Source organism: Sminthopsis crassicaudata, chromosome 2 (genome assembly GCF_048593235.1).
Source record: "Sminthopsis crassicaudata isolate SCR6 chromosome 2, ASM4859323v1, whole genome shotgun sequence".
In the NCBI taxonomy this organism is placed as follows: Eukaryota; Metazoa; Chordata; class Mammalia; order Dasyuromorphia; family Dasyuridae; genus Sminthopsis; species Sminthopsis crassicaudata.
The window spans coordinates 75,215,350-75,241,641 of record NC_133618.1 but is presented as its reverse complement, the minus strand read 5'-3'; the positions used below and the strand labels follow the sequence as shown (position 1 = coordinate 75,241,641).

At 35.1% G+C, this 26,292-nt stretch overlaps 1 protein-coding gene across 3 annotated transcripts; it reads left to right on the top strand.

Annotated features, from left to right (window-relative positions):
* The first annotated feature begins 1,940 nt into the window (after window positions 1-1,940).
* Window positions 1,941-25,989, top strand: LOC141554566 (uncharacterized). Of its 3 annotated transcripts, none has more exons than XM_074286577.1 (6): window positions 1,941-3,423; window positions 4,293-4,377; window positions 5,929-6,020; window positions 14,304-14,430; window positions 14,797-14,892; window positions 22,121-25,989. In XM_074286577.1, exons 1-6 carry the CDS (start codon window positions 3,145-3,147, stop codon window positions 23,347-23,349), a joined length of 1,908 nt encoding a protein of 635 aa, XP_074142678.1. In that variant the 5' UTR covers window positions 1,941-3,144; the 3' UTR covers window positions 23,350-25,989. The 3 variants fall into 3 exon arrangements, with proteins under 3 accessions (XP_074142678.1, XP_074142677.1, XP_074142676.1); XM_074286576.1 differs by having other exon boundaries at window positions 1,941-3,453; XM_074286575.1 differs by having other exon boundaries at window positions 1,941-3,561.
* Window positions 25,990-26,292: the final 303 nt, after the last annotated feature.

Genomic DNA, 26,292 nt, shown 5'->3' with positions numbered 1-26,292 from the left:
TCTGCCCTGAAATTCCTGCTCCCATTTGCTCAAAGTGAGTATGTCATGTACTTTATAGAAATCTGCAAAATAAATCTTGAGACAATAACTATAGTTCCAGTTTTAACCATCTCTAGGCAACTACTGAATGTGGAATGAACCTGGGAGCTAGGTTGCAGTTAATACAGGGCAAGCACTGAAGAATCAAATATGGGAAGAGTTGGTTACTTTCCTGTAGTTAGACCACCATCTGGTGGCCAAAATTTATAATACAACTTCTCTATTAATAAATAATGGGATGATCAAGTTGTAAAATAGCAGAAAGTTATGGAATGAGCCAGGCATAGTATGGGAGAATGTAACTTTGATAAGTATAGACCGTAATACCCACCACTTACAGAATTTATCATATTTGTAGTTTCTCCAGCACCAGCACAGTCTTCTGCATAGTTAGCAATATTTGTTGAATGAATTAATTCTTTGCAAGCTGTAATTGCATGTTTTCATTAGCTCTGATACATTTTATGAATTTCCCTATCTTCCTCGTGATTACTACTGTGGTTTCATGGACTCCAAATAGGTTTTTAACAAAGCCATTTGTCAGAAAAGTATTTTAAAAAGCTTGTAGATTTGAGGGATGATTGAAATAGTAGTATTTTCAGAGGGCTATTATGAAGAAAGTACTATGTACACCTTATATCGCTACAGAAATATGGGCTAAAGATGACAGGATAAGATATTGATGAATGTTGGAGGGGATGTGGGAAAACTGAGACATTAATACGTTATTGGTGGAGTTGTGAACTGATTCAACTATTCTGGAGAGGAATTTGGAACTATGCCCAAAGGGCAATCAAAATATGCATACAAAAAAAAAAAGAGTAGGTTTAGGAGGAAATATGAGTTGGGTTTTGGTTTATGTTGGGTTTGAGATCTGAATGTGCTATCCAGTTTGAAATATCTGGTAGGTAGTTGGTAATGCATAATTGGAACTTAGATGACACTTAAATCCATGGAAGCTGAAGAGGTAGTCAAGAGAGCATGAGAAAAGAGAAGATAGCCTAAGTGATAGCAAAGAAGTACATCCACAATTAGGAAGCATGATATAGATGAAGCACTTGTGAAGGAGAATGAAAAGTTAGAGAGTAGTGTCATAGAAAATTACTCTATAGTATAAAATATTAAAAAAAAATGAGAAGGATGGCAAAAAAAAAAAAAGCTATTACATCTAGCAAATATATGATTGACTACTTTAGAGAAAGCAGTAACAGTTGAATATTGAAATTGGTAGCCAAATTGAAAAGGGTTGGGAAATGAGTAAAAGGAGAGAAAGGGTAAGCAACTTTTTTTTCTAGCAGTTTATAGTGAAATGAAGAAAACAGTATGAATTTAAAGGGCTGTCAGAGTCAATTGAGGAATTTTAAGGATAGGGGAATATTTAGAAGCAAAAAAGGAATTAGGATATGGTGAGAGACTGAAGATCAAAAAGGATGGGGATGACTGTGGGGACAATTTTCTGGAGAAAGTAGGAAGGGATAAGTAAACATGTAGAATGATTGGCCATAGAGAGAAAGGCTATTCAAAGACTGGAGTAAAGGAGAAAATGAGGGTTGAAAATCAGGAATACTTTTGTCTATTGATTCCATTTCAGTTCTCCAACAGGATCATGGAATTGTCAAGTTTGAAGTCAACTGGAAAAACCTTTACTTGTAGAGAAAGCACCACTACAAAATAATGTACAAATGATTATTGTTTTCCCTTGATTTCCTGTGATGAGAAACTCATTTTCTCCTGAGGAAGTCCACTCCAGAACAAATTTGTTCTGGGAATTTCTACCCTTTTTTTTTTTTCCTCTAGAACTACTCTCTAGGGCCACAAAGAAATGTGCTTTCACATTACTGAAAATGAAATCTAAAATCTTGAGTCCTTTGAAAAGGAACACAGAGGTGTAAAGTAAGCAGAGCTGGGTTTTTAATAAAAATTTTCTCATACAAATTCAATGCTTTTTCAACTATACCAAATTATTTGCTCTCCTTTGTAGTATTTTTTCAAATGCTTAGAAATTGTTATATTCCTACTATATCTTTTCTTCAAGTTAAACATGCCTATTTCTTTCAACTGATCATCAGGTGGTTTGGTCCAAACCCTCTCACCATTTAGTTATCTTCTTTAAGGTAACTACCACATGTCATCATCCTTTACATGTGGTTTGTAGAACTCAAGATAGTTTTCCAGATATGATGTGCCCAGAACAGAGGCAATGAAAGACTAACTCTCCATTCTGGATACTATATTTCTAATGCAGCCTAAGTTTATATTAGCTTTCTTCAAGTACTATTGTCTGATTTTTGAATATACAGTGGTCTAAAATCCTTAGGCATTTTTTTAAAATTATATTTTGTGGGGATAGGAAGAGGTGACAAATGGGGACAAATAATTGTAACCTGCATCAGTGCTTTTAAGAGACAAGTGAGCTTTGTTCTTATCATTGGGGTGGGGGAATATTTAAGGATGACTAATAATGGATTTCTTTCAAAGCTGATCACTGATGTGGAGCCTTAATGTCATTAATTGCTTTTGGAAAATGCTTCACTCAGCTAAGCCACTGAAGATTATAAAAAGCACAGCTGCCTAGTTAGGCTTGCCAGAAATTTCGATGATGGGAGAAACTGCATTTCCTCTAGAACTCTATCTCTGGGAGGATGGTCAGGAGAATTTTCTAGGATTATCTTTTGTGCATCTTATCAGTTCTGGTCAGATTTGATATTAACACACGTATGTGTTATTTTTTCTTATATTAGGTGTATTTGTAGTAGTCATTGCTATGCTTGTCCATTATTTTAGAACTAATGATAGTGACCACAGTAGTGACTGGTTCTTAATTTTTATGAAAAAGAACTGAGTGTTTTTAGCAAACCAAAGGCTCATAAACTAGTCAATCATAAGACAAAAATGTTACATTTTGTATGAAGGATGGAAGTGTACAGAAATACAATAGATACAATGTTGATCGGCAAATAACAAACTGTGTTCAAATCCCATATCTGACATTACTTGTGGGACGTTGTGAAAAATCACAGAACCTCCCTGAACTTCAGTTTCTTCTTCTGTAAAATGAGTAGGTTGTTCTAGATAGTCTCTGAGCTCCCTTCCAGTTCTAAATCTATGACTGATCATAACGTAGGTAGTGTCACACTGCGCAGAGAAAGGTTAGAGAATTTGATGATTTACACTTTTCAGTCGCTTGAAGTGTGGCGAGGAATCTCCAGACTACAATTCCCAGAATCCTTCGAGCTAAGGTTTATCCATGCGATCAGGCTTCATTTCCCACAAGCCCACAGAGAGAACCCCTTTGGGTCGGAGCCGCGGGGATCTTCCTATCCTTTCGGGACTGGACTGCGGTTTGCGGCATCCTCTAGAAATCTTCGTCTGGGCCGGAGACAGGTGGCGGCGCAGGCGCAGGCCGAGCCTCGGGTGGGCCTGGACTTGACGCACCTTTGTTTTCCTCTCCGCTCCTCGCGGTTATTCTGGTCCCGGGACCTGCGACCCTCGCGCCTGTTGCTCTCAGGCCCCGAAGGGAGGGTGAGAGCCCGACTAGAGAGATGGGGACTTCCGGTCCCTGATCGCCAAGTTGCGGGGGCTAGTGCCGGGCCTTCTCTGGACCCTCAGGAGGGAAGGGGACTGTGTGCGCGTGTGTGAGCGTATGAGTCTGTGCGCGTATGCGAGCGTGTGCGCGCGCGCCAGGTGAGGGGCTGTATTCTGCCCTTCCGTCAGTCTGTCTGTCTGTCGGCCTACCGGCACTTATGTGGTGGCTGTCCTGGAGCACTGGCCCGGGGGACGCAGAAAAAAAAAAAAAAAAAAAAAGCCCAAGCTGGCCCGATCTTCGCTAGCTCACCTAGAATGTCTGGGGAGGTGGGGGTGGGGTGGGGGAGTGTAATAAATACCTTCGTGCCCAGAACTATAGGTCACGAGGCGGGGGTTGGAGAGTGGGGCGAGGCGAGAGCCTGGAGTGCTGGTCTCTGTGACCCTCTCACAGGCCCTCGTCTCGAATTTCACGCGGCCCCGAGGGCTGGCGGCCTAGTCAGCCCCAGGTAATTGACAGTCCCCTGCCCCGCCCCTTTCCCCCCCTTGGGCGGAGCTCAGCCCCCAGATAATAAAAGTGCTGGTTCCATTTGACCGCCTCTCGCATTTGTAGGTTCTGACCCCGGGCCCTTGCACCTGCCCCGGGAGTTCGGGCTAGGAGAGGCTGGTGTCGGGGTAGGAGCGGGGCTTGGAGCTGTTGGGGCTGAGGGGAAGCCTAATCCTTCTTCCAGGATCCAGGAGTCGTCATTTCCTGGGAAACAGCTGGGAGTCGAGCAGTGACCATGAAAGGTCTGGCCCCGGCGCTCGGGGAGAGAGGTGAGAAGTGGCCAGAGGATGTGGGAGCGCTGGGAGGGAATAGACTGAAGGAATCCAGGACCCGTGGCCGATGACCCTTCTCACATCCCACGCACTTGTGTGTCCTAGCTCCATGGCGTTCTCTGGGTTCCAAGTTGGTGACTTTGCCCTCTCTGTCCATGCCGGCTGTGGAGTTACTTCTTTGTCTTCTGGCTAAGATCAAGTGAAAAATATTTTCCCCCTTCATCTAGTTGAGAAAAAGATATTTTTGAAAAGGAGCATTTACTAAAAAAAAATAAAGGAATTAGAAACAAAAACCTGATGCACAAAATCGGTGATATAGAGAAGTTTTCAGCGTGCAGCTTTTTGACCCAAATTGAAGTCTTGCTTGAGAGTTGGCAGTCTCTACTCCATCCAACTCTGCCCTTCCCACCTCCCTTTTCTCAGAAGGTGGATGATGCAAGGGAGAGCCTGCCTTGGGAGATATTGTCCCAAATGTATGGGGGAAAGGCCATTGCATTTGTATGTGTCTCCTTTTTTTTTTTGGCCAGATAAGAAATTTCATGGATATAAGGAATTCACTGTTTTGTAAATTCTTTCTGGAGATATGGATTGCCAGTCTGAGCCAATTGTCTGGAGCGTTGAAGACTCAGCAGCTCTACTTTTTGTAGAACCTTGAAGCAGAGAACATTCTCTTTCTGTCCTCTTCCTTGATAAGAAACATTCCAATCACCTAATTTTGTTTCAACTCGCTATTTTTAAAAGCTTATTATCATCTCCATTTGAATACTGGAAACCTGAGATTCAGGTCAAATTGTTATTATTTTATAGTTATTTGGTCACACAATTAGAATCAGAAGTAAAAAGTGCTTCATCCAGAGGGAGGGGATATGAGTTCAAAAAGCCAAACTGATACATATTTACTAGCTTTGAGATCTTGAACAAGTTGTAATTAAACTCTAATGTGATGTAGAGTTGGTAATCTCTAAGGTCCTGTATAAGACTGTCATATTGACTTTAATTTTTTAGTTTTAACACATTATCCCTTTAATAGTTAAATTAATTTACATTTGATAGAATGTAAGCTCTAGGAGAGCCTGAATAATTTGTCTTTGGATCACAGTACCTGGCATGTTGCCAGGTACTTATCTAGTACTTGACAGATAATTGTTGATTGCTTGTTTGATTTGATATTGGAGCTCCTACTTCTCCAAATTCAACAAATTGATTCCACATGTATTCTCTGAACTAGAAAAGGGATTAGAATAATAATTAAATTAGACAGGAAGGCATAGAGAGTTTGGGTTACATATTCTGAATCACAAAGCACATAGGACAGAGCTATGTGTCCTTTCATCCAGATTAGGTAGGTTTCTATGCTCTAGAACATGCTAGGAATACATGGACACTGTTAACTTTCTCTGATTCTAGACATGGATATGGTCAGAACTACCTTTGACCTACTTCTTAGAAGTGTGTGGGTTGCATTGAAATAGGATGTAATAATTTGTAGATTTTGGAAGCTTATGTATTAGAATGGTATTACTTCATGATTCCCTTTTCTTTTGCCAGACCTCCCTATTCAAAATTTTGTCCCCCTCCAAGAGAAGCCCACAGAGGAGCTGGGAAGATTGATATCTGGCCTGTCAAGAGCCAGAGCTCAGGTGAGTTGGGGATTTCTTTTCCTAATCTTAGGACTTCTGGGATTCTAGAAGGTTAAAACATTTTTTTCCCTTGTCCTGAGCAAAATCCTTTCCAGGAACATGAATCCAAAGTGTACTCTTCAGGACTAATAGAGAATTTTTCCAATTATCTTAATGCCTTCTTTTACTCAATTTTTTTCTGTCCAATATCCCTTCTTATATTCAACAGATTATGCAAGTCTACTACATGCATGCTAATGCCAATGATTGAAACAAAAGAAGTATAGGAAGAAATGAAGTCTTTCCCTAAATGAACTTGTAGTTTCATTAAGCTTGTGTTAGGATGGATGGTATCGAAGTGCTCTCCATTTTTTTTTTTAAATTTAAAGTTTTTGTTCCTTCCTCTCTTCTGTCCCCCTGCTCCTTTCTGCTTCCTCCCTCCTGCCTTCTTTCTTTTGCCCCCTCCTTTTTTTTCTCCCTCTCCCCCCTATTACTTCTTTTCCTTCCTTCTTCTCTTCCCTTCCTCCATTCTCCCTCTCTCCTTTCCTTCCTTTTTGGAGCGTGGTGGTGATTACATTTTAAGTTTGAAGCTGTTTCCTTCCCTCCTATGTACTTCCATATAGCAATTCTTTCTTTGGATGATGGTTAGCATCTTTGTTTATAGGTTCTTTGTACTTGATCATTTTCCCTTTCTGTTATTTTGGTCAACCTAATAGATTTGAGATGGTATCTGAAAGATGTTTTAATTTGCTTTTCTCTAATCAGTAATGATTTAAAGCATTTTTTCCTACGGCTACATATGTGTAGCTTTGATTTCATCTTCCCAAAATTGCCTCCTCTTGTCCTTTATCAGCTGGGGAATGATTCATTCTTAATAAATTGACACATTTCATTTTCTAACCTCTGGGAAGATTTTCCTGACAGTAAGCCTGGTTTTCCCTCTGCAACTTCCAGCCAATGCTCCTAGTTCTGTCCTGTGGAGCTAGGCAGAATAAATTAAATCCCTCTTTCACTTGACATTCTTTTAAAGAGTGTCATGTTCTCTGAGTCCTCTCATTTCTGGCCTAAATATTTTTATTTCCTTCAGTTGTTTCTTGTGTATAATAACTTTGGGGTCCTTTATTATCCTGGATACCCTCTTGAATGCTCCCCAGTTTATGAAGACCCTTTCTAAAATATAGCACCCTGAATTAAACATTAAACATGAAATAAAAAATGTGACAAGGGTAGGCGAAAGCAGGTTGTCATGTTTCTAATCCTGGGCCCTTTCTTAATTCATCTTAAGTCTGATTTAACTTTTGTGGCTATGTTGGAAGCAGACTGTTGTTTTAATCTTTTAATTTCTTATTCCTAAAACAAATTTTTTTCATATGGTTTTGAATATACTTAATAAATATTTATTGAATATGATTTTAGGGAGTAGTAGGAGATAAGTTAATTCTGTAGGATAAGGTTAGATTTTGGAGAGCCTTACATACTACCCTAAAGAGTTTGGAGTATATCCTAGAAACATTTGAATATTGATTTTTGAGTATTTTTAAGAAGTCAGAGGGTTAGGGACTGAGGTGAGGGTAGAGGACAGATGAGGAAGGTAGATAATAGGATGAAAGTAGTGTGCAGAAGAAGCAGATAAAAGGATAAAAAGTAAGGAAATAGTCAAAAGATAAGTTTAGAGTTTCTACACATGAAGGTTGGCAGAACGGTGATCTTAGTAATAAAGATGGATATGGCTGTCTAACTATATGAAAATAATTATCCAATTATGTAAAGAGTCCTTGAAAGAAATGGCTTTCCCTCCTCAAGCATACCTAAATAGTTTTCTTGCTCTTTAAGTTTATAGAGTAACTTACTGCCTTTTTAGAGGGATACTTCATTCCAATTGTGTTACACTTTAGCCTGAGAGGAAAATTTGTTGTTTTTCTAGTCTCTGCTTATTTCAACTTTATAATAGAATGCTCGAAGTTTTTCAGATTTTCTTGTAATATTTCTCTTTATATCTGGGTCATTTATCCATTTTTGACTTTATCATGATAAATGGTATTTGCCAAATTCTGCCAGACTGCTTTCCAGGTTTCCCAATTTTTACCAAAAATGAATTCTTATTCTAAAAGTCTTTACACATGTTAAACACTGAATTATTGTAATCCTTTGTTGCAGTTTGTTCCACTGCACTATCTTTCTGTTTCTTATATGGTACTAGATAGTTTTGATAGTTTCACATTAACAAGTACTACACAACCTTCTTTTATGCATGTTTTCCCATTAATTCCTTTAATATTCTTGACCTACAAATTAATTTAATTGTTAGTTTCTCTAGCTTTGTAAAACATTTTTGGTAATTTAATTGGGATGACATTAAATATATAGATTAATTTAGATAAGATTATAATTTTTATTATATTGATTCTGCCAACTTATGAACAATTAATATTTCTCCATTTATTTAAGTCTGATTTTATTTTTGTTCATATGGATCCTGGGTCTGTTTTGATAGGTGTATTTCCAGATATTTTGTACTATCTAGAATTATTTTAAATGGGGTAACTCTAGCTATCTTTGCCAGTAGGATCCTCTTATTGATACATAAGAAGCTGATGATTTATGTGGGTTTACTTTATATCCTGCTACTTTGTTAAAGTTATTAATTATTAATTATTTCACTTTTTAGTTGAATAGAATTTTCCAAGCATATCATCATATCATTTATAAAAGATTTTTATCTCATTCTGCTTCTAACATGAATCCCACTTGGTCATAATGTGTAATCTTTGTAATATGTTATTGTAATCTTTTAGCTAGTATTTTATTTAGGATTTTTGCATCCATATTCAAAATAATGAAATTGTTCTATAATTTTCTTTCTCTGTTTTTACTTTTCCTGGTCTGGGTATCAGTATCATATTTGTTTTTTATAAAAGGAGTTTAGTAGATTAGGACCTCTTCTTTGCCTTTTTTTCCAACTAATTTGTTTAATACTGGAAGTAGTTGGTCTCTAAGTATTTGATAAAATTCACTCATACACCTATCTGGTCTTGTTGCTTTTTTTCTTAGATCATTTATGGCATGTTCAATTTGTTTCCTAAAATATGGTCTATTTAGATAGTCTTTTTCTTCTATTAATTTAGAGAACTTGTATTTTTGTAAATATTTTTCCATTTCAATTGTGTTAAATTTAATAGTGTATAATTGGGAAAAATAACTCCTTGTAATATTATATGCTTTGATTTCATCTTTTTAGTGGTATATTTACCTTTTTTGTTTTTGATACTAGGGATTTGGTTTTCTTCTCTTTTTAAATAATATTTACCCATGGTTTATCTTATTTATTTATTTATTTTGTAAAAGCAACTCCTAGTTTTATTTATTAATGCAATTGTTTTCTTATACTCTGTTTTATTAATTTTACCTTTTAATTTTTAGGATTTCTAATTTAGTGTTTAATTGGGGATTTAAAGTTTATTTTTTTTTATAGTTTTTTAATTGCATACTCAGTTTATCAGTCAGCTTTCTCTTTTTTATTGATATAAGCAGTAAGATATAGCAAAAGTATAATTACTTTTGCTATATCCCATAGAATTTGATATATTGTTTCATTATTGTCATTTTCTTTAATGAAAATAATGACTGTGTTATTTGTTCTTTAATCCATACATTCTTTAAAAGTAGGTTGTTTATTCTTCAATTAGTTTTTTTTTTTTTTAATATTTCCATGGTCCCTTGTTAAGTATAATTTTTATTGCATAATAGCCTGTAAACAGCATTTGGTATTTTTGTTTTTCTTTTAGCTATAAAATTTTGTGCTCTAATTTATGATCAGTCTCTGTAAAGGTAACATGTACCACTGAGAAAAAGATATATTCCTTTTGTATTTCCATTCATTTCTCTCCAAATAACTATCATATCTGCCTTATCTAAAATTCTTTTCACTTCCTTAACTTTTTCCTTAATTTTTTTGTTAGATTTGTTTAGTTCTGAGAGAAGATTAAAGTTCCCCACTGTTGTAGTATTACTATTTCCACCTGTAATTCATTTAATTTTTCTTTTAAAAATTTAAATGCTATAGTATTTGTTGCATGTAAGTTTAGTATTAATATTGCTTCATTATCTTTGGTACTTCGTGCCATAATGTAATTTTCTATTTATCTATTTTAATTAAATTTATTTTAGCTTTGACTGTGTCTGATCTCATGATTACCACTCCTGTTATTGTTGTTGTTGTTGTTTTTGCATCAGCTGAGGTGTAAAATGTTTCTAGGATATACTCCAAACTCCCTTCTCCACCCCTTCCCCTAGATGGCAAGTAATCCAATATATGTTAAACATAGAAATATATATTAAATTCAATATACTGCATACATATTTATATAATTATCTTGCTGCACAAGAAAAATCAAATCAAACAGGAAAAAGTGAGAAAGAAAATAAAATGCAAGCAAAAAGCAACAAAAGGAGTAAAAATGCTATGTTGTGAACCACATTTAGTTCCTACACTCTTCTCTCTAGGCATAGATGGCTCTTTTCATCACAAGATCATTGAAAATAGTCTGAATCATTTCATTGTTGAAGAGAGCCACATCCCTCAGAATTGATCATTTTGTAATCTTGTTGCCATGTACAATGATCTGGTTCTGCTATCTTCACTTAGCATCAGTTCACGTAAGTCTCTCCAGGCTTCTCTGTATTCATCCTGCTGGTCATTTCTTATAGAACAATAAAATTCCATAACATTCATATACCATAATTTATTCAGCCATTCTCTGATTGATGGGCATCCACTAGGTTTCCAATTTCTTGTCACGTAAAAAGGACTGCCACAACATTTTTGCACATGTGGGATCTTTTCCCTCCTTTAAGATCTCTTTGGGATATGAGCCCAATAGAAACACAGCTGGATCAAAGGGGGCATGCACAGTTTGATAACTTTTTGAGCATAGTTCCAAATTGCTCTCCAGAATGGTTGGATCCATTCACAATTCCACCAACAGTGCATAAGTGTCCCAGTTTTCCCACATCCCCTCCAACATTTGTCATTATCTTTCCTGTCATCTTAGCCAATCTGATAAGCGTGTAGTGGTATTTCAGAGTTGTCTTAATTTGCATTTCTTTGATCAATAATGATTTAGAGCACTTTTTTTTCATATGACTAGAAATGCTTTCAATTTCTGTACTCACTAAGTGTGTGCTAGTTCCTTTTCACCTTCCACTGGGCAGCACAATCAGGCCTGGCATATCTCAGCATTACAGAGTACTTTATTCTTCCCTTGCTGACTCCCTGAGGCTGAGGCTACTACCCTACCTAGCTGCTCCCAGAGCTTGTTGTTTCAGAAGATAGTTCTTCATTTAGGCCAAATCATGTTTCTTGGGTCTTCTACAGTAGTCCCAGGAGGATCACTGCTGTGCCCCAACTCTTGCTTAATTTGCCCTCTAAATTTACCTTGAGGTGCTGTATTGTCTTGTTTGTAAAGGAAATTTGGAGAGGTTGGAATTTTCTGAATCTACTCTGCCATCTTCCCAGAATCTTATCTCCACTCTCTACCAGTGGTGGTAGGGATTACTTCTAAAATAAAATACTTTTCTGTTTGGCATTTAAAATACTTTCCTACCTGTTCTCCCTCCTACTTTCCAGTCTTGTTTTTTGTTATTCCCCTTCATATACTCTGTATTCCAACTCAACTAGCCTCCTTGCTGTTTCTCCTCTTTCTTTTTTTTTTTTTTCTTTTTTGACCACTTTCAGTTTAGTTTAGTTTTGATATTAAATAATTATAGATTTCTCTTCCTTTGTGAGAGGTCATTTTTAACAAGGCAAAACAGTTACATAAAACTGATGACACAGTGACTTCATGTGAAAGTGTATGCATCTGTGCTCCAAGTCATTATTAATCAGAGAAATGCAAATTAAGACAACTCTGAGATACCACTACACACCTATCAGATTAGCTAGAATGACTAGGAAAGATAATGCAGAATATTGGAGGGGATGTGGGAAAACAGGGACACTGATACATTGTTGGTGGAATTATGAATACATCCAGCCATTCTGGAGAATGATTTGGAACTATGCTCAAAAAGTTATCAAACTGCATATCCTTTGATCCAGCAGTGTTAAAGAGATCTTAAAGAAGTGAAAGGGACCTGTATGTGCAAGAGTGTTTGTGGCAGCCCTCTTTGTAGTGGCTAGAAACTGGAAACTATGTGGGTGCCCATCAATTGGAGAATGTCTGAATAAATTGTGGTATATGAATATTATGAAATATTATTGTTCTATAAGAAATGACCAGCAAGATGATTTCAGAAAGGCCTGGAGAGACTTACATGAACTGATGCTGGTGAAATGAGCAGGACCAGGAGATCATTACATACTTCAACAACAATACTATATGATGATCAATTCTGATGGACGTGGCTCTCTCCAACACTGAGATGAACCAAACCAATTCCAATAGAGTAGTAATGAACTGAACCAGTTATGCCCAGTGAAAGAACTTTGAGAGATGACTATGAACCACTACATAGAATTCCTAATACCCCCATTTTTGTCCACCTGCATTTTTGATTTCCTTCACAGGCTAATTGTACACTGTTTCAAAGTTGGATTTTTTTTGTACAGCAAAGTAACATGTTTGGACATGTATACATATATTTTATTTAATTTATACATATTTAACATGTATTGATCAACGGGCCATCTGGGGGAGAGGGGTGGGGAGAAGAAGGGGAAAAATTGGAGCAAAAGGCTTGGCAGTTGTCAATGCTGTAAAATTACCCATGCATATATTTTGTAAATAAAAAGGTATAATTTTAAAATAAATAAATAATTAATTGAGGAAAAAAAAAAAAGAAAAGAAAGTATGTGCATCTGTATTACCCCCTGAGCTTTCTTGAAATGAACAAAAATCTAATTTTTTCTTTACATTCTCATCTCATTTGTAAAAAGGGCAAGAAATAACCAAATATCTTGTAACAAATATGCATAGTCAAGTGAACAAATTACCCCGTGACTATAAATAAAAATATACATGTCTAATTCTGCATTATAAATCTATCATCTCTCTAAATGGATATCATGTTTCATTATTGGTCCTTTGGAATTATGAATGGCCATTATAGTGATCATATTTATTAAAACTTCCAGATCTGTTTGTTGTTATAGTGTTATTGTCATTGTATAAATTGTTCTTTTGGTTTTGCCTCTTTAATTCTTTTTTCAGTTTGTAAAATCCTCAGTATTGTTTATTTTCATAATAGTGATGTAGTAAAAATTACTCTGATTCTATTTGCTTTACTCTATGTCAGTTCATATAAAATTTTCCATGTCTTCTTGAAATCATGTATTTCCTCATTGCTCACAAAGCACAATAGTACTTCATTTGGTATATACAATTATTGTATATTTTCTTAGTTACTAGTTTTATGCCACCACAAGGAGAACTTGTTTATTTTTGTATGAAATGGATATTTCTCTCATTCTCTGATCTCTTTTGGGGCTTTACACAAGCTTTCTTGAATGTCTAGGAATATTTCCCTCCTTATCTCTGCCTCTCAAAATCTTCAGTTTTTTCAAATGCTGTTTTGTAGATAAGTCTTTTCCTGAATCCTAAGGAGCTAGTCCCACTATTTCCCAAATTGACTTTAATTTGTTTTGTATATTAGTGAATTTATAAGAGTGTATTAGTGTGAAATTTTTAAGAATCAAATTTATCATCATGATAGCTATGCTATCATGTATGCTAGGATTTGCAAATTCTGTTTTGAGAAATTATCAGGATCTTTTAAAAAGTATATTTAGAAGTCAATAAAGATTTTTATTTTTTATCAATAGAAATTTTCAGTAACATATTGTTTTATTTCATGAAACCTCCAGATATTTCAGGAATTCAACATCTAAATATTAGTTACTATATCTGTTAAAATAGATGTACAAAAAAAAAGGGGAAAAAAAAGAAAAACATGTACATATGTATACTCATATCCCTGAGATACAAATGCTTATGTCAAAAAACCAAAACTAAAACATAGAGTCAAACAATTTGAGGATTGGGAGAACCTTTTAAGCCTCTAGAATGATCTATACATGAAGGAAACAAAACTGACAAGTAGTTATCCAGTTTCTGTTTGAAGAACTCTACTTCATAAGGCATCCTATTCCTCTTTTGAACAGCGATAATAAGGTTTTTAGACATCAAGCCTAAGTTGACCACTTTATAACTTCTAACTATTATTTCTGGTTCTGCCCTTGGGATCTTCTCAGTTCTCCTCAAGAGTATTTTGGGAGATGGTTGAATAGAAATGTCTTTGATATTTTAGGAGTCATTGACTTTCAAGGATGTTGCTGTGAATTTCACCCGGGAGGAGTGGAGGCACCTGGACATTGGTCAGAGGGACCTATACAGGGAAGTTATGCTGGAGAACTATAGGAACCTGGTCTCATTAGGTAAGATAGTGATTTAATATTCAGAAACTGTATTTGAAATGCATTTATGTCTCTAAGAGTTAAAATATGTGAAACTTCTAAAATCCTTACTGAATTTAAGCTTGAGTTAAATAAATTGCAAGCTCTCTTTTGGGTAACAAAATAGAATGTTTCTTTTACCTTTTATTAGATTCTGATATTGTTTTTTGGCTAACAGATGAAAGGCCTTTATGGTATGGAAATTAAAATGGGAAGCTACTTTGTGTGCCTATGTGATGTTTTATCTCTCTAATTCTTCAGCATCTTTCAGAAAACCCTGGAAATGAACTCTGGAATTATTCTTTATTCCATAATAAACATTCAATTTCTGTCTTTCTTTTTGAGTAGGGCATCACATTTCCAAACCAAATATGATTACCCAGTTAGAAAAAGGAAGAGAGCCATGGATGATAGAAAGCGGAACCTCAAGATGTACTTGTTCAAGTAAGTAGAAAGTAAAACCTCTCTTCCTCCCAAACTGCACTCCTCCCCTCCCCAAACCAGAAACTTCAGGGAAATGAGAGACAAGATAGGTAAATCATAAAGGGTGTAATATTGGAAATGAATGATGCCACTTACTATATTCTACCAGAGCCCTGGACTCCACCTCAAAGTATTGTAGAAGCTTAGAGTTGGAAGTAATGTTAGAAATCACTTTAATTCTATACCAAATGTAAGAATCTCTTCTGTAATATTTTTGATAAGTGAGCACTTCCAGGGACAAAGATTTCATTCCTTTGCTTATTCCATTTTAATTGCTAGAGAGTTCTTTATATTGTGTTCAAATCTTCCTTATGATTCCCACTCTGATCTTTTACTATATATAAAGATGGAAGCCTAATCTTCTTCCACATCATAGCCCTTCTCATTTTTGAAAATTGGGAAGATTGAACTTAATGGAAAGAATGATAACTTTCCTCTGGTATTAGAAGAGGTATTATTTATCTTCTTTAAACTGAACATTTCCTGTAATTCCCATCACTTCTTGCCTTCTTAACCTTTTGATTCTTGTCACATTCTCTGTCATCTTCTTTCTTGACTGTTTTTCCCTCTCTTTCACTTCTTTCACAGCTGATTTCTTTAGTTTTACAGCCTTTCCTTAAAGGCTTCCATTTCCATTGTCTTCGGAATCCCTTCCATATGGCCCTTTCTCCCACATTTCCCAGAACAGTTAATGTAAATGTCTTCACAGATTTTTTTTTTCTTATAGAAGTTATCTTGTCTGAATCTTCCCATACCCTTTATTTGACATGTTGAGTACTGGCTCAGATTTTTCTTTCTTTCTTTTCTTTCTTTCTATCTTGCAGTTGATTTAAAACATTTTGGCATGAAACTTTGCAGTTAATGGGAAGTACTTGAACAATGAGAAACACACCAACTAATCAACCAACATTAACAGCATTCTAGCAAAGTATGTTCTGGAGTTTAGGGATTTGCAGCTGTTATTGAGAAGTAATATGGCATTATAATTTCAAGTCATTAAGGAGCAAAGATCCTGGCATTATGCAACACAGCCAAAACTATGCTTTCTTTAGCTTCTGTCAGCATATTAGATCTGTTTTAATCAATGTCTTGTTTTGGCAGGGTCTGACACTGGTAATACCATTGTTATACTCCTCCCCTTCACTTTCTCTCACCTCTTCCCAGCATGCTGGAAAGGGTATTTTGCAGAGTACAGACTGTGTATGATTCTGTAGCTGAGATGCTTGTGCAGAACTTTGGACCTGGAGGAGCCCCACCACTGCAATGTCTTGGATCCTTTCCTCAGCTGACCCTTTGTAAGATTTTGTGTCTACTTCTGGGTCAACAGCTCTGGTGTTGGTACTGAGGAGATATGTTGTATCCTTTTCCTGTGACATAGGAGGACTCCTTGGGGGAAGGCCCTTTCTAATTTTTTTCTTTCTTTGGGTGATTGGAAGAAGTCAGGGAAGTGATTTAAACTAGTCAGGTTGGGATGGGCAATGCATACTACACTAGGCTAATTTTGGTGACATCTGAGAATATGTCTATGAGGCTCACCTGGGAAAGAAGAAAATTCCTTTTCATTTATTGCTGTAGTCTCTTCTTACCTCTTTCTATTTTTTTTTTAAGACATCTAATTTTAGGCATCCCTTAATGCTTTATTATTAGCACTCTATCTTTCCTTACAGAGATATAGGATTTCTTCAACCATTCCTTCTATACTGATAATTCAAAGATATATTTCTCTCTTGGTTATCTCCTCTATATTTCAGAGTTATCATTTAAACTACTTATAAGACATTTTTATTTGAATTCCTATTGTCTGCTGAAACTCAATATGTGAAAAATCAAACTTATTTTTACATTCTAGCTCCAGTCTAGCACCCATTCTCAAATTCTACATTTCTGATTTAGGGTACCACTAGACCAGCTTTAAAATAGGATTCAGTTTGAATACTTCCTATCTTTGTCCCTTTTGTTCAATCTTTTTTCCAGTTCTGCTGTTTTCTTTCTTTGAAACATTTTCCCCAAGGTTTGTCCTTTAGTGTCTATTCAGCCACCAACCATGTAGGCATAGTACATATCACTTCATAACTGGATTTATGAAATTCTTTGTTTGGCCTCCCAAATAATTCCCTTTTGTTCTGCTGATAGACCTAAATGACTTCCAAGCTAGCACAATTAATGTAGCTATTAACTTGCAACTCTGTAAAAATTACACCGAAAACAGGAATAGGAACACTACCTCTGTGCCCCAGACTGATAAGAAATGTCTGAACCTCAAGTGCAAAAGCAGCTTAAGCAATATAGTAGCTTTTTAGAATTGAGGAAGTAGAGCATAGAATGGATATTGGAGAGTTTCTTTACCCTATTGTTAACCTAATTCAAAAGTTTAAAGTGTGTTCCTGTTGGAGAGTTTGGTATTTGAGTTTGGACTATGACTTATTGTAACAACTATTGTAAGTTTTTTATTTATATTTTACTTTGCTTTATTAGCTCCCAAATAACTTTTCTTCCAGTTAGTATTATTATTGTTTTCTCTAGAAGCCATATCTTTCTACAATTGTGGCTTTGAAGATGTTCTCTATTCTTTGTGAAACACCTTCCTTTTTGCTTATCCAAACTCTTCCCATCCTTTAATGCCTACCTACATTTTATCTCTTCCTTAAAAATCTTCCTTTACTGTCTATTTTCTCAACTTCTAGACCAGTTACAGTCTACATGATATAATATAAAGTTTTATCTTGTACTTTAATTTTTTGAAAGAGCCATGATAATAGTACAACTTTTTATACTTCTTGCACCTTTTTATGCCTTCTCACTATTGAGATTCTTGCCCATATCCTTCCACAAATTCATTTCAATTCCATATCCATTTATTAAGTGGCAGTGCTGAGAATAAGAAACAATGCCTGTTTTCCAGGATCCTTGTACTCTATCTTGGGGAAAGGGTTCAGCATGTATGCACATAAAATATAGGAAAATTGAGGAGAGAGAGAATACTAATTACTAAGGGGAAATCGGGGAAGGTTTTACAGAGGAAGTTTGAAACTTGAAGGAAGAATTTTGAGAGACAGATGAAGAGGGAATACATTTTAGGAATGAAGGATGGCTTATGAAAATGAAAAGAGGTGGGAGATGGACTATCAAGTTCAGGGAGTAGCTAGTAATCTAGTCAGGTTGGAATATAGTATTTGTGAAAATAATTGTTAAGAAGTCATGCTGAACTACTAAAACAGGAATTATTTTTAATTTTGTTGATATCTCCTATGCTTAGGAGATCCTTAGCACTTAGTGAGTCCTTAATAAATGCATGGTAATTAATGACTGAATCCAGTAGTAATGGTAGGTAGGAGCCAGGTTGTGGAGATCTTTAATTGTCAAGGTATCTTATCTGTATTTTATTCTATAGACAGAGGAGCTAGTAGTCAATATTTTTGAGCAGAGAAGTAATATAGTGCTACTTGTATCTTAGATAAATTATTTTGGTACCTATGAGAAAGTTAAATAGGAAGTAGGAGAACTTGGAAACAAGGAAATCATTTAGGCGGCTATACTAATAGTTCAGGTAAGGGGTTAGGAGGGTCTGAAATAGCATAGTAGTTATATAAGTGGAGAGATGCTATATAGGGCCAATCTTAGTAAATGATTAGCATAGGTGTTGAGGATGAGGGAAGAGTCACAGCTGAGAATGAATCTGAATGATTTGGATAATAGTGATCTCCTTGATAGAAACAAAGAAAGTTGAAGGAGAAGGTTGTTTTTAAACAAATTGAATTTGAGATGCCTATAGATCTTGGCAGAGATCTCAAATAGGTATTTGGAGCTGGAGTTCAGTATCATGTTAAATATATTAGTATCATTTACAAAAAGATGTAAAGTTTAACCCATTGGAGTTGAAATCTTGAGGGGAGTTTATATAGAGAAAAAAAGAGGGACTAAGACTCCTGAAGAATGTCCAGGCTAAGATTGCAATGATGATTAAGAAAATAAGGAGTGGTAGATAGATAGAAAAGAGAATTTCTTGAAAGTGAATGGATCAGAATATTTCAGAAGGTTAGGGTGGTCAGTAGAATGAAAATTAGTTGAATTAATGGATCTGCTTTTTATGCTGGAGACTTCCTAGATATTTATTTCATAGTTTTCATTGTAACAGGTTTTCTTTCTGGTATTCTTTGCTTTCATTACATGATTGACCACCTCCTTTTTTAGTCAAAGAAATAATGTTAATTAATTTATCTTTTATAATATATATCCTATAACTTCCTATATTCATAAATTTTTATGTATATTAGTCTTTAACAAACATTTATTTTCTTCTAAGAAATAAGAATCTAGTTGAAAATTCAAGAATGATAATACATAACTTTTAAAAATTTATTAATTTTATAATTTTTTTTGACAGTACATATGCATGGGTAATTTTTTTTTTTTACATTATCCCTTGTATTCACTTTTCCAAATTTTCCCCTCCCTCCCTATATTTCCTCCCCTAGATGACAGGCAATCCCATATATAATAAATGTGTTAAAATATATCCTTGATACAATATAAACACATAACATTTTTAAGTATTAAATATTTAACATAAAAATATTTAGGTAACATTAAAAACAATATTATACGATTGGTTGATGAGTGGTTGATATATTCAATTAGCAAATATTTATTAAGCTTTTCGTTTGTGTGAAGCATTTTACTGTGTTGTGAGGATACTAAGGTAGATAAAAAAAGTCCCTGACTTCAAGGAGTCTGTCTAATAAGGGTTTTACACATACATAATATTTTTATAGGTATACAAAAATACATGAAGACTAGATGGAAGTCACCTTATATAGAAAGGTTTTAGCAATTGGGGGACTGGAAAAGGCCTCTAAGAGAAGATAATAGTTGAGTTGTGAAACCAGGGATTTTAAGAGGCAGAAGTTACAAGGGAGAACATTGCAAAGGCTCAGAGATAGGAGAGTTTGTCATGTTTGAGGAATAGCAAATAGGCTATTCCTAAATAGGTTTACTAGATAAAAGATTATATAGAGGGGACTGATGTGTAAAAAGACTGGAAAGATAGGAAGGAACCAGGTTGTAGACAAAGTACTTCATATTTAATTTTTGAAGTAATAGGGAACTATTGGTTTTTTGGGGAGAGGGGTGAAAGTAAAAGGTCTTTGTAGCATGGTTAGAACTATATTTTAAGAAAATCACTTTGGTAACTGCATGAAAGGGAGTGGGAAGAGTCTTAATGGAAGAAGATCAATAAAAATTATTGTGGTAGTATAAGTCAGAAGTGGTGAGGACCTAAATTCTGGAGGAGGCTATATGAATTACTGTGAAGGTAGGAAAGATGAAGATTTAGTAACTAATTGGATATGTGGACTGAATAAGGATGAAGAGTCAAGGATGGTAGACTTGGAACTTATGCAACTGGGAGAATATTAGTGTCCTTGCCAATAGTAGAAGAGTTTAGAAGAGAGTTTTGGAAAAGATAAATTTATTTTGGATGTGTTAAGTTTAAGATGCTCATAAAATATCCACTAAAAATGTTGATGATGCAGTACAAGAACTAAAGAGAGAAACCAGAATTAGGTATATAGATTTGAGAATCTTAATATAAATCATTCAAGGGAATCAATTCAGGATATATTTTTGAAAGCCTTCTGTGCTTAAAATCTTGTGCTACATTTTATGGTCAGTATAAATAAGAATAATATATAACCCTTGTCCTCATGGAGCATGCAGCCTATTACAAGTAATCAGATATGAATAGATATAGCCGTCATAGAAGTCTTAATGTTAAAAGGGAAATCTATGGAGTAAATTGGGAATAGAGGTTTTTTTTTTTTTTTATTATTGTTTTTGTTCTTTGAGTTAGTAAAACATAAACTGAACTTCAAAGGATGTTTAGAATTTGAACTGTTGAAGATGAAGGGAAAGGTATGTTTTAAGTAAAGAGTTGAGAGGACCATGTTTGGGATCATTAAGATACTGACTTGGCTAGAGTACAGAGTACTTGTGGAAGAATGGAATATAAATTTCAGCAGGGTTTTGAAGGCTTTGTTTTGTGATATGTACACGTTGAGGACTGAGGACATCATCTTTTAGCCATAAAGGTTTTGCAAAGAGGCATGCCATGTAAAAATGCGTTAGAGGGAGAGGTGCAGGTAAGTGATGCAAGGGATAGATCACTGGCCTTGGTGTCAGGAGGATCTAAGTTCAAATCCAGGATGCGGAGTAACTTTTGACCCTGGGCAAATCAAACCTGATTATCTCACTTAAGGAAAAAAAAAATTGAATTGGAAATCAGGAGAAATCTGAGCTGAACATTTTTCTCACCATAATCTAATGAAGTATTTAAAAAATTATTATCTTCATTTTGCTGATGAAGAAACTAAGACTGATAGGCTGAGTTGCTCCAAGATCATATGGTAAATATCCAAGGCAGGATATTTACTGAGTGTAAGGGACTATCCTGGACTCTGGAACAAAATAACTTATTTATGTAGTGTTTTATAATTTAAAAAATAATTTTCCTTAGATTAGAAGTTATGATGTTTTCTAAATCATAGACTTCTTGTGCAGTTTGGTGAAGCCTTTGGTTTCTCAGAACAATGTTTTTAAATGCATAAAATAAAATTTATAGGATTATAAAGGAAACTAATTAATTGAAATATAGTTAAATATTTTTCTAAAAGTTCACAGGCTCTATGTTAAGAACTCCTGCCTTAGATGATCTTATTTAATACTTACAAAACCCTGTGAAATATAATCTATAGATAGATAGTTACTAGAGATGAAGAAATTTATGTTCACAGAGATAGTTGCTTTTGTAGGGTTATATAACTATCTTCTCAATTGTCTGACTCCAACTTTGGTGTTCTTGCTACTGTATCAAAGTGAGATGATGAAGGACTGATAATTTGATGCAAGACTACAACCTTTAATCTTGATTCCTTGCCTTGATATGTTCTACTAGTCATATCCCCTGTGCTTAAAAATGGTCATTCTATCAATCTGGTTTGGTGGATTCTTTATGTTCCCCTTTCTTGTTGCATTAATTCTACCTATAATCAGTTCTATTTTTTTTACTGCTACTCTTTTCATATTCTCTTCCCAGAATTGCTAAGAACATTTTATGGAGTGGAAAAAACCAAATATGCCTTATACTTATTAGCACTATAATTTTCCTATTCTCATTGCATTTCATTTCTTTCAGACAAGGAAGCTAGGCCTGAAGCCAAAGATTCAGCTCCAAAGGAAGGCATTTCCAAAGAGAACTCACACCAGGAAGGAATCACCATGAGTGGTCTCTGGTCTTCCAAAGTAGGAAAAACCTGGGAATGTGATAGTCAGTCAAATTGTCAACAGGGAATCCAGGAAAGACAAGTGAAACAAGTGGAAGTTACTCAGAAGAAAAACCTCACTGAGAAGAAACTCCCTAAATCTAATAAATTTCGAGTAAGCTACAGTCTGAACTCTGCTACTGCTTCTCAGGAAGTTTCTGTGGGAGAGAATTGTCATAAATGTGACCTGTGCAGAAAGAACTTCAAAGAGAATTCTGGCCTAATTAAACATAAGAAAATTTGTTCAGGGAAGAAACGCTTTGAATGTAATGAATGTGATAAAGCTTTCAGCCAGCGTGCACACCTTATTCAGCATCAGAGAATTCATACTGGAGAGAGACCCTATGAATGTAATGAATGTGGTAAAGCTTTTAGACGGACTATAGACCTTACTCAACATCAGAGAATTCATACTGGAGAAAAGCCCTATGAATGTAATCAGTGTGAGAGAGCTTTTAGCCAGCGTGCACATCTTATTCAACATCAGAGAATCCATACTGGAGAGAGACCCTATGAATGCAGTGAATGTTCGAAAGCCTTTAGCTGGAGTACACACCTTACCGAACATCAGAAAATTCATACAGGAGAGAAACCCTATGAATGTAATGAATGTGGAAAAGCCTTCCGAAAAAGTACAGACCTTAATCGACATCAAAGAATTCATACTGGAGAGAAGCCCTATGAATGCAGTGAATGTGAGAAAGCTTTTAGCCAGCGTGCACATCTTACTCAACATCAGAGGATTCATACTGGAGAAAAACCTTATGAATGCAATGAATGTGGTAAAACCTTCAGATGGAGTACACACCTTACTCAACATCAACGAATCCATACAGGAGAGAAACCATATGAATGCAATGAATGTGGGAAAACTTTCCGTCGGAGTACAGAACTTACTCAACATCAAAGAATTCATACTGGAGAGAAGCCATATAAATGTAATGAATGTGAGAAAGCCTTCAGCTGTAGGACACACCTTATTCACCATAAAAGTACTCATAGTGGAGAGAAACCCTATGAATGCAATGAATGTGGTAAAACCTTTAATCGGAGTTCATCTCTTACTCAACATCAGAGGATCCATACTGGAGAGGAACCCTAAACATGACAGTAGATGTGAAAGCACTTCTTATGAGAGTGAATTGTTTCATCAGAAATTCACATTTGATGAGTGTTAAAATATAGGCATCTGTTATTTGTTTGCTTTTAAGAATAAAAAAGTAACATGACCAGCATTAGCCAACCCAACATAAAAAAGATGACATATTAGAACATAAAAAGTACACAATTTAAGGTCAAAAACTCTAAGTTTGATTTTCCTGGCTTTCCCTGGCTGTCTTGACACTGCAGCTCATGATTACATTTTTTTTTCTCACCCTTCTATCCTGTTTCTCTCCCCCCCCCCCCTTCCCTCCCACTAGCTTATAATTATATTTAACACTGGCTGAATCTGTGACTTCAACTTTTTGTTGTCTCTGTGTGCTGTAATTCCTTTGCTCACCTAATGTTATTTCCTACTTTCACTTAATTATTTTGGTTCTAGTGCCCAACTCACTCTTCCACGCATTGAACTATATTTTTTACTGAGGCAAGCCTGGTATTAAGTGTTGGCTTGCTATAGTTGATTCATTGAATATAACAGAGAACTCCTCTGGGTATATGAAAACTTTTAGCCAAAACATTTTACTCAATATCAGAAAAATCTATATCAGAAAGAAACAAAAGCATACTGAATATATGAAAAGGACTTCAGAATAAGCTCAACTTTTGATAAGTGTTATCGTATTCATATTGGAGAGAATTTCTATGAAGATAATGTTTGGAACCCTTTTGCCAGAGCATACACCTTACTTACATCAAGGAAAATATACTGATGAAGAATTCTATGCATACAGTGATTAAAAGTCTTCAATTATAGTTTATCCCTAATCTTTCAGTGGAGAGTAACCATGACAAAGATACTGAATGAAGGGAAATTTTTCAGACTTATTCCTTAATTCATTAACTTGCAGTCAAGATATCAGTTTGTCACCCATCAACTCTGATTTTATTTGGTATATTTTAAAGTATGGGCTCAGCATTAGTGTGTTATCTTTCATAAGTAACCAGCCTAGGTAAATTCCGTGAAAGTTGACTACCAGGTGAAAAATTAATTTGGTCACAAAACTCATGAAGATGAAATATAGGATTATAGACTGCATTGTTTATCTATGAAAAACTGATGTATTTTAAAGACAAGTGTTTTTTTTTTCCTTTTAAAAAAGTTTCTTTAAATATAAATAGGCTGCTGTCAGCTAACAGTAGAATTTTGCAAATTTGAGTGTGCTGGTCTGTTTACTTAGAATAACCCTTAAGTTTAAAATTTCTGGAAAATGTAGGAATCTAAGTGTTAAAACAACTAAAGCTTTTGAAACGTAACAGTAGGTCTTTAAAGAAACTTTTCAGAGCAAAGAATTGAACAGTCTGTTCTTAGATTTGTAGGAGGCTCCCTTATAGGAAAATTGAAATGATTTATATTTAGTGTTATTATAAGAAAGCAATGTTAAAATGGGATTCAAAATTCCTGACTAGGTGACTGTTGTCCAAAGTTTTTTATAGAAATGGTTACAAATGCTATATTTAATCTATTATAAATGCTATAGGTGCATGATACCAAGTTTTCTAAAGTATATATAAATTGTTAAATAGGACAACTCAGTGATGTATCATCTAAAATTGTATTTTATATGAAAAATTTATTTTTGTGCAGACCATTGATTTCATTAATTGGAGAACTCCCTATGTAGAATCTAACCCTAATGATGCAGATCAACAATTTGTTTTTAACTTGAATTTGTTATGAGGTAGTTGGGAAATTGAGAAAGTGAGTGCTTTGTCCATGATTACATAGCTAGTATGTTCCAGAGGCAGGTCTTGAATTTAAGTCTTCTGAATCCCAAGACCAGCAACTCTGTCTACTACTTCTTACTTTCTCTCTAGCTTCAGAAGGCGAACGAATACTTTCCCTATAGTTATGAAATTCAGAAGGATTTTTGGGGATATTTTTATAGACACTTCTGAAAGGCTTTTGGGAAACATAAGAAAAATTTGATGACTTATTGAAAAATTGATACAGAAACTTTTTCTATTCTTTTTTATTCACTATAAAATTTCTTCTTTTAACAAGCAAGAGAAATTTAAATGGAAACAGTTTGCATCAAAGAATTAAACTCATGCCTATGTAATCCTGGGCAAATTATAGCCTCTCAAGATCCTAAGCAATTTTCTAAGATTATAAATTGCAGAATTGATTGGTAGAAGAAATCTCTCCTAGGGAGTACCTTACATTGATGAAATCACAAGTCTTTCCCATTCTTGGCATTTGAGATCAAATTATTTATTCTAATTTGAAAGTTTGATGTCTTTCTATAATTTGAGATAATATCTCATAAGTTTCATCTTTTTCTTTGTTATGCCTCATCAGTGAATGAATCGATGGGTATGATTGAAGGCAGCTCACAAACAAACAGAACAATTATAAGAAAACAGTGCTTATTATTGTTGTGTGTGAACCCTCTAGAAATTGCTTTTTCCTTCCCAACCTTTTGCCCCTTGCTTTTATTATACTTGTGGTACATTTGTGTGGGTTTAATGCTTATGGAATAGTTTAATTCATTTCCCCATGTTAATGCTTTTCCTTTTTACTGATTTTCATTATAGATTGTTCTCTTTATATTGAAATACTAACCTTGCTTTGTTTGCAGACTTTCGCTCATTTGGAGTGTTGTTTTTCCTTTTGAACTGTGACAGTTTTTTGCTTTATCCAAGTGACTTCTCCATCCTCCTTTGTGGATGGAAGGAGCATATTAATTCCAGGACTTTTAATAGATATAGAGAAATGGATGAAACATATCACCACATGTCAGGCACAGGTATTTTGAATATGATGAGAAAATGGCAGGTCATATGGAAAGATGATAAAACATCCTTAGTTTTAGGAGCTGTTGCAACAGTTTTTTCAAAGCTGTTTCTTAAGTTCTTATAATTCCTGAGTTTTTGACTTTGA

Coding starts and splice junctions, on each gene's coding strand:
- LOC141554566 (XM_074286575.1), top strand. CDS start 3,145: ATGACTGATCATAACGTAGGTAGTGTCACACTGCGCAGAGAAAGGTTA. Junction 6,021..14,303: donor TGTCAAGAGCCAGAGCTCAG/GTGAGTTGGGGA, acceptor TTGATATTTTAG/GAGTCATTGACTTTCAAGGA. Junction 14,431..14,796: donor TAGGAACCTGGTCTCATTAG/GTAAGATAGTGA, acceptor CTTTTTGAGTAG/GGCATCACATTTCCAAACCA.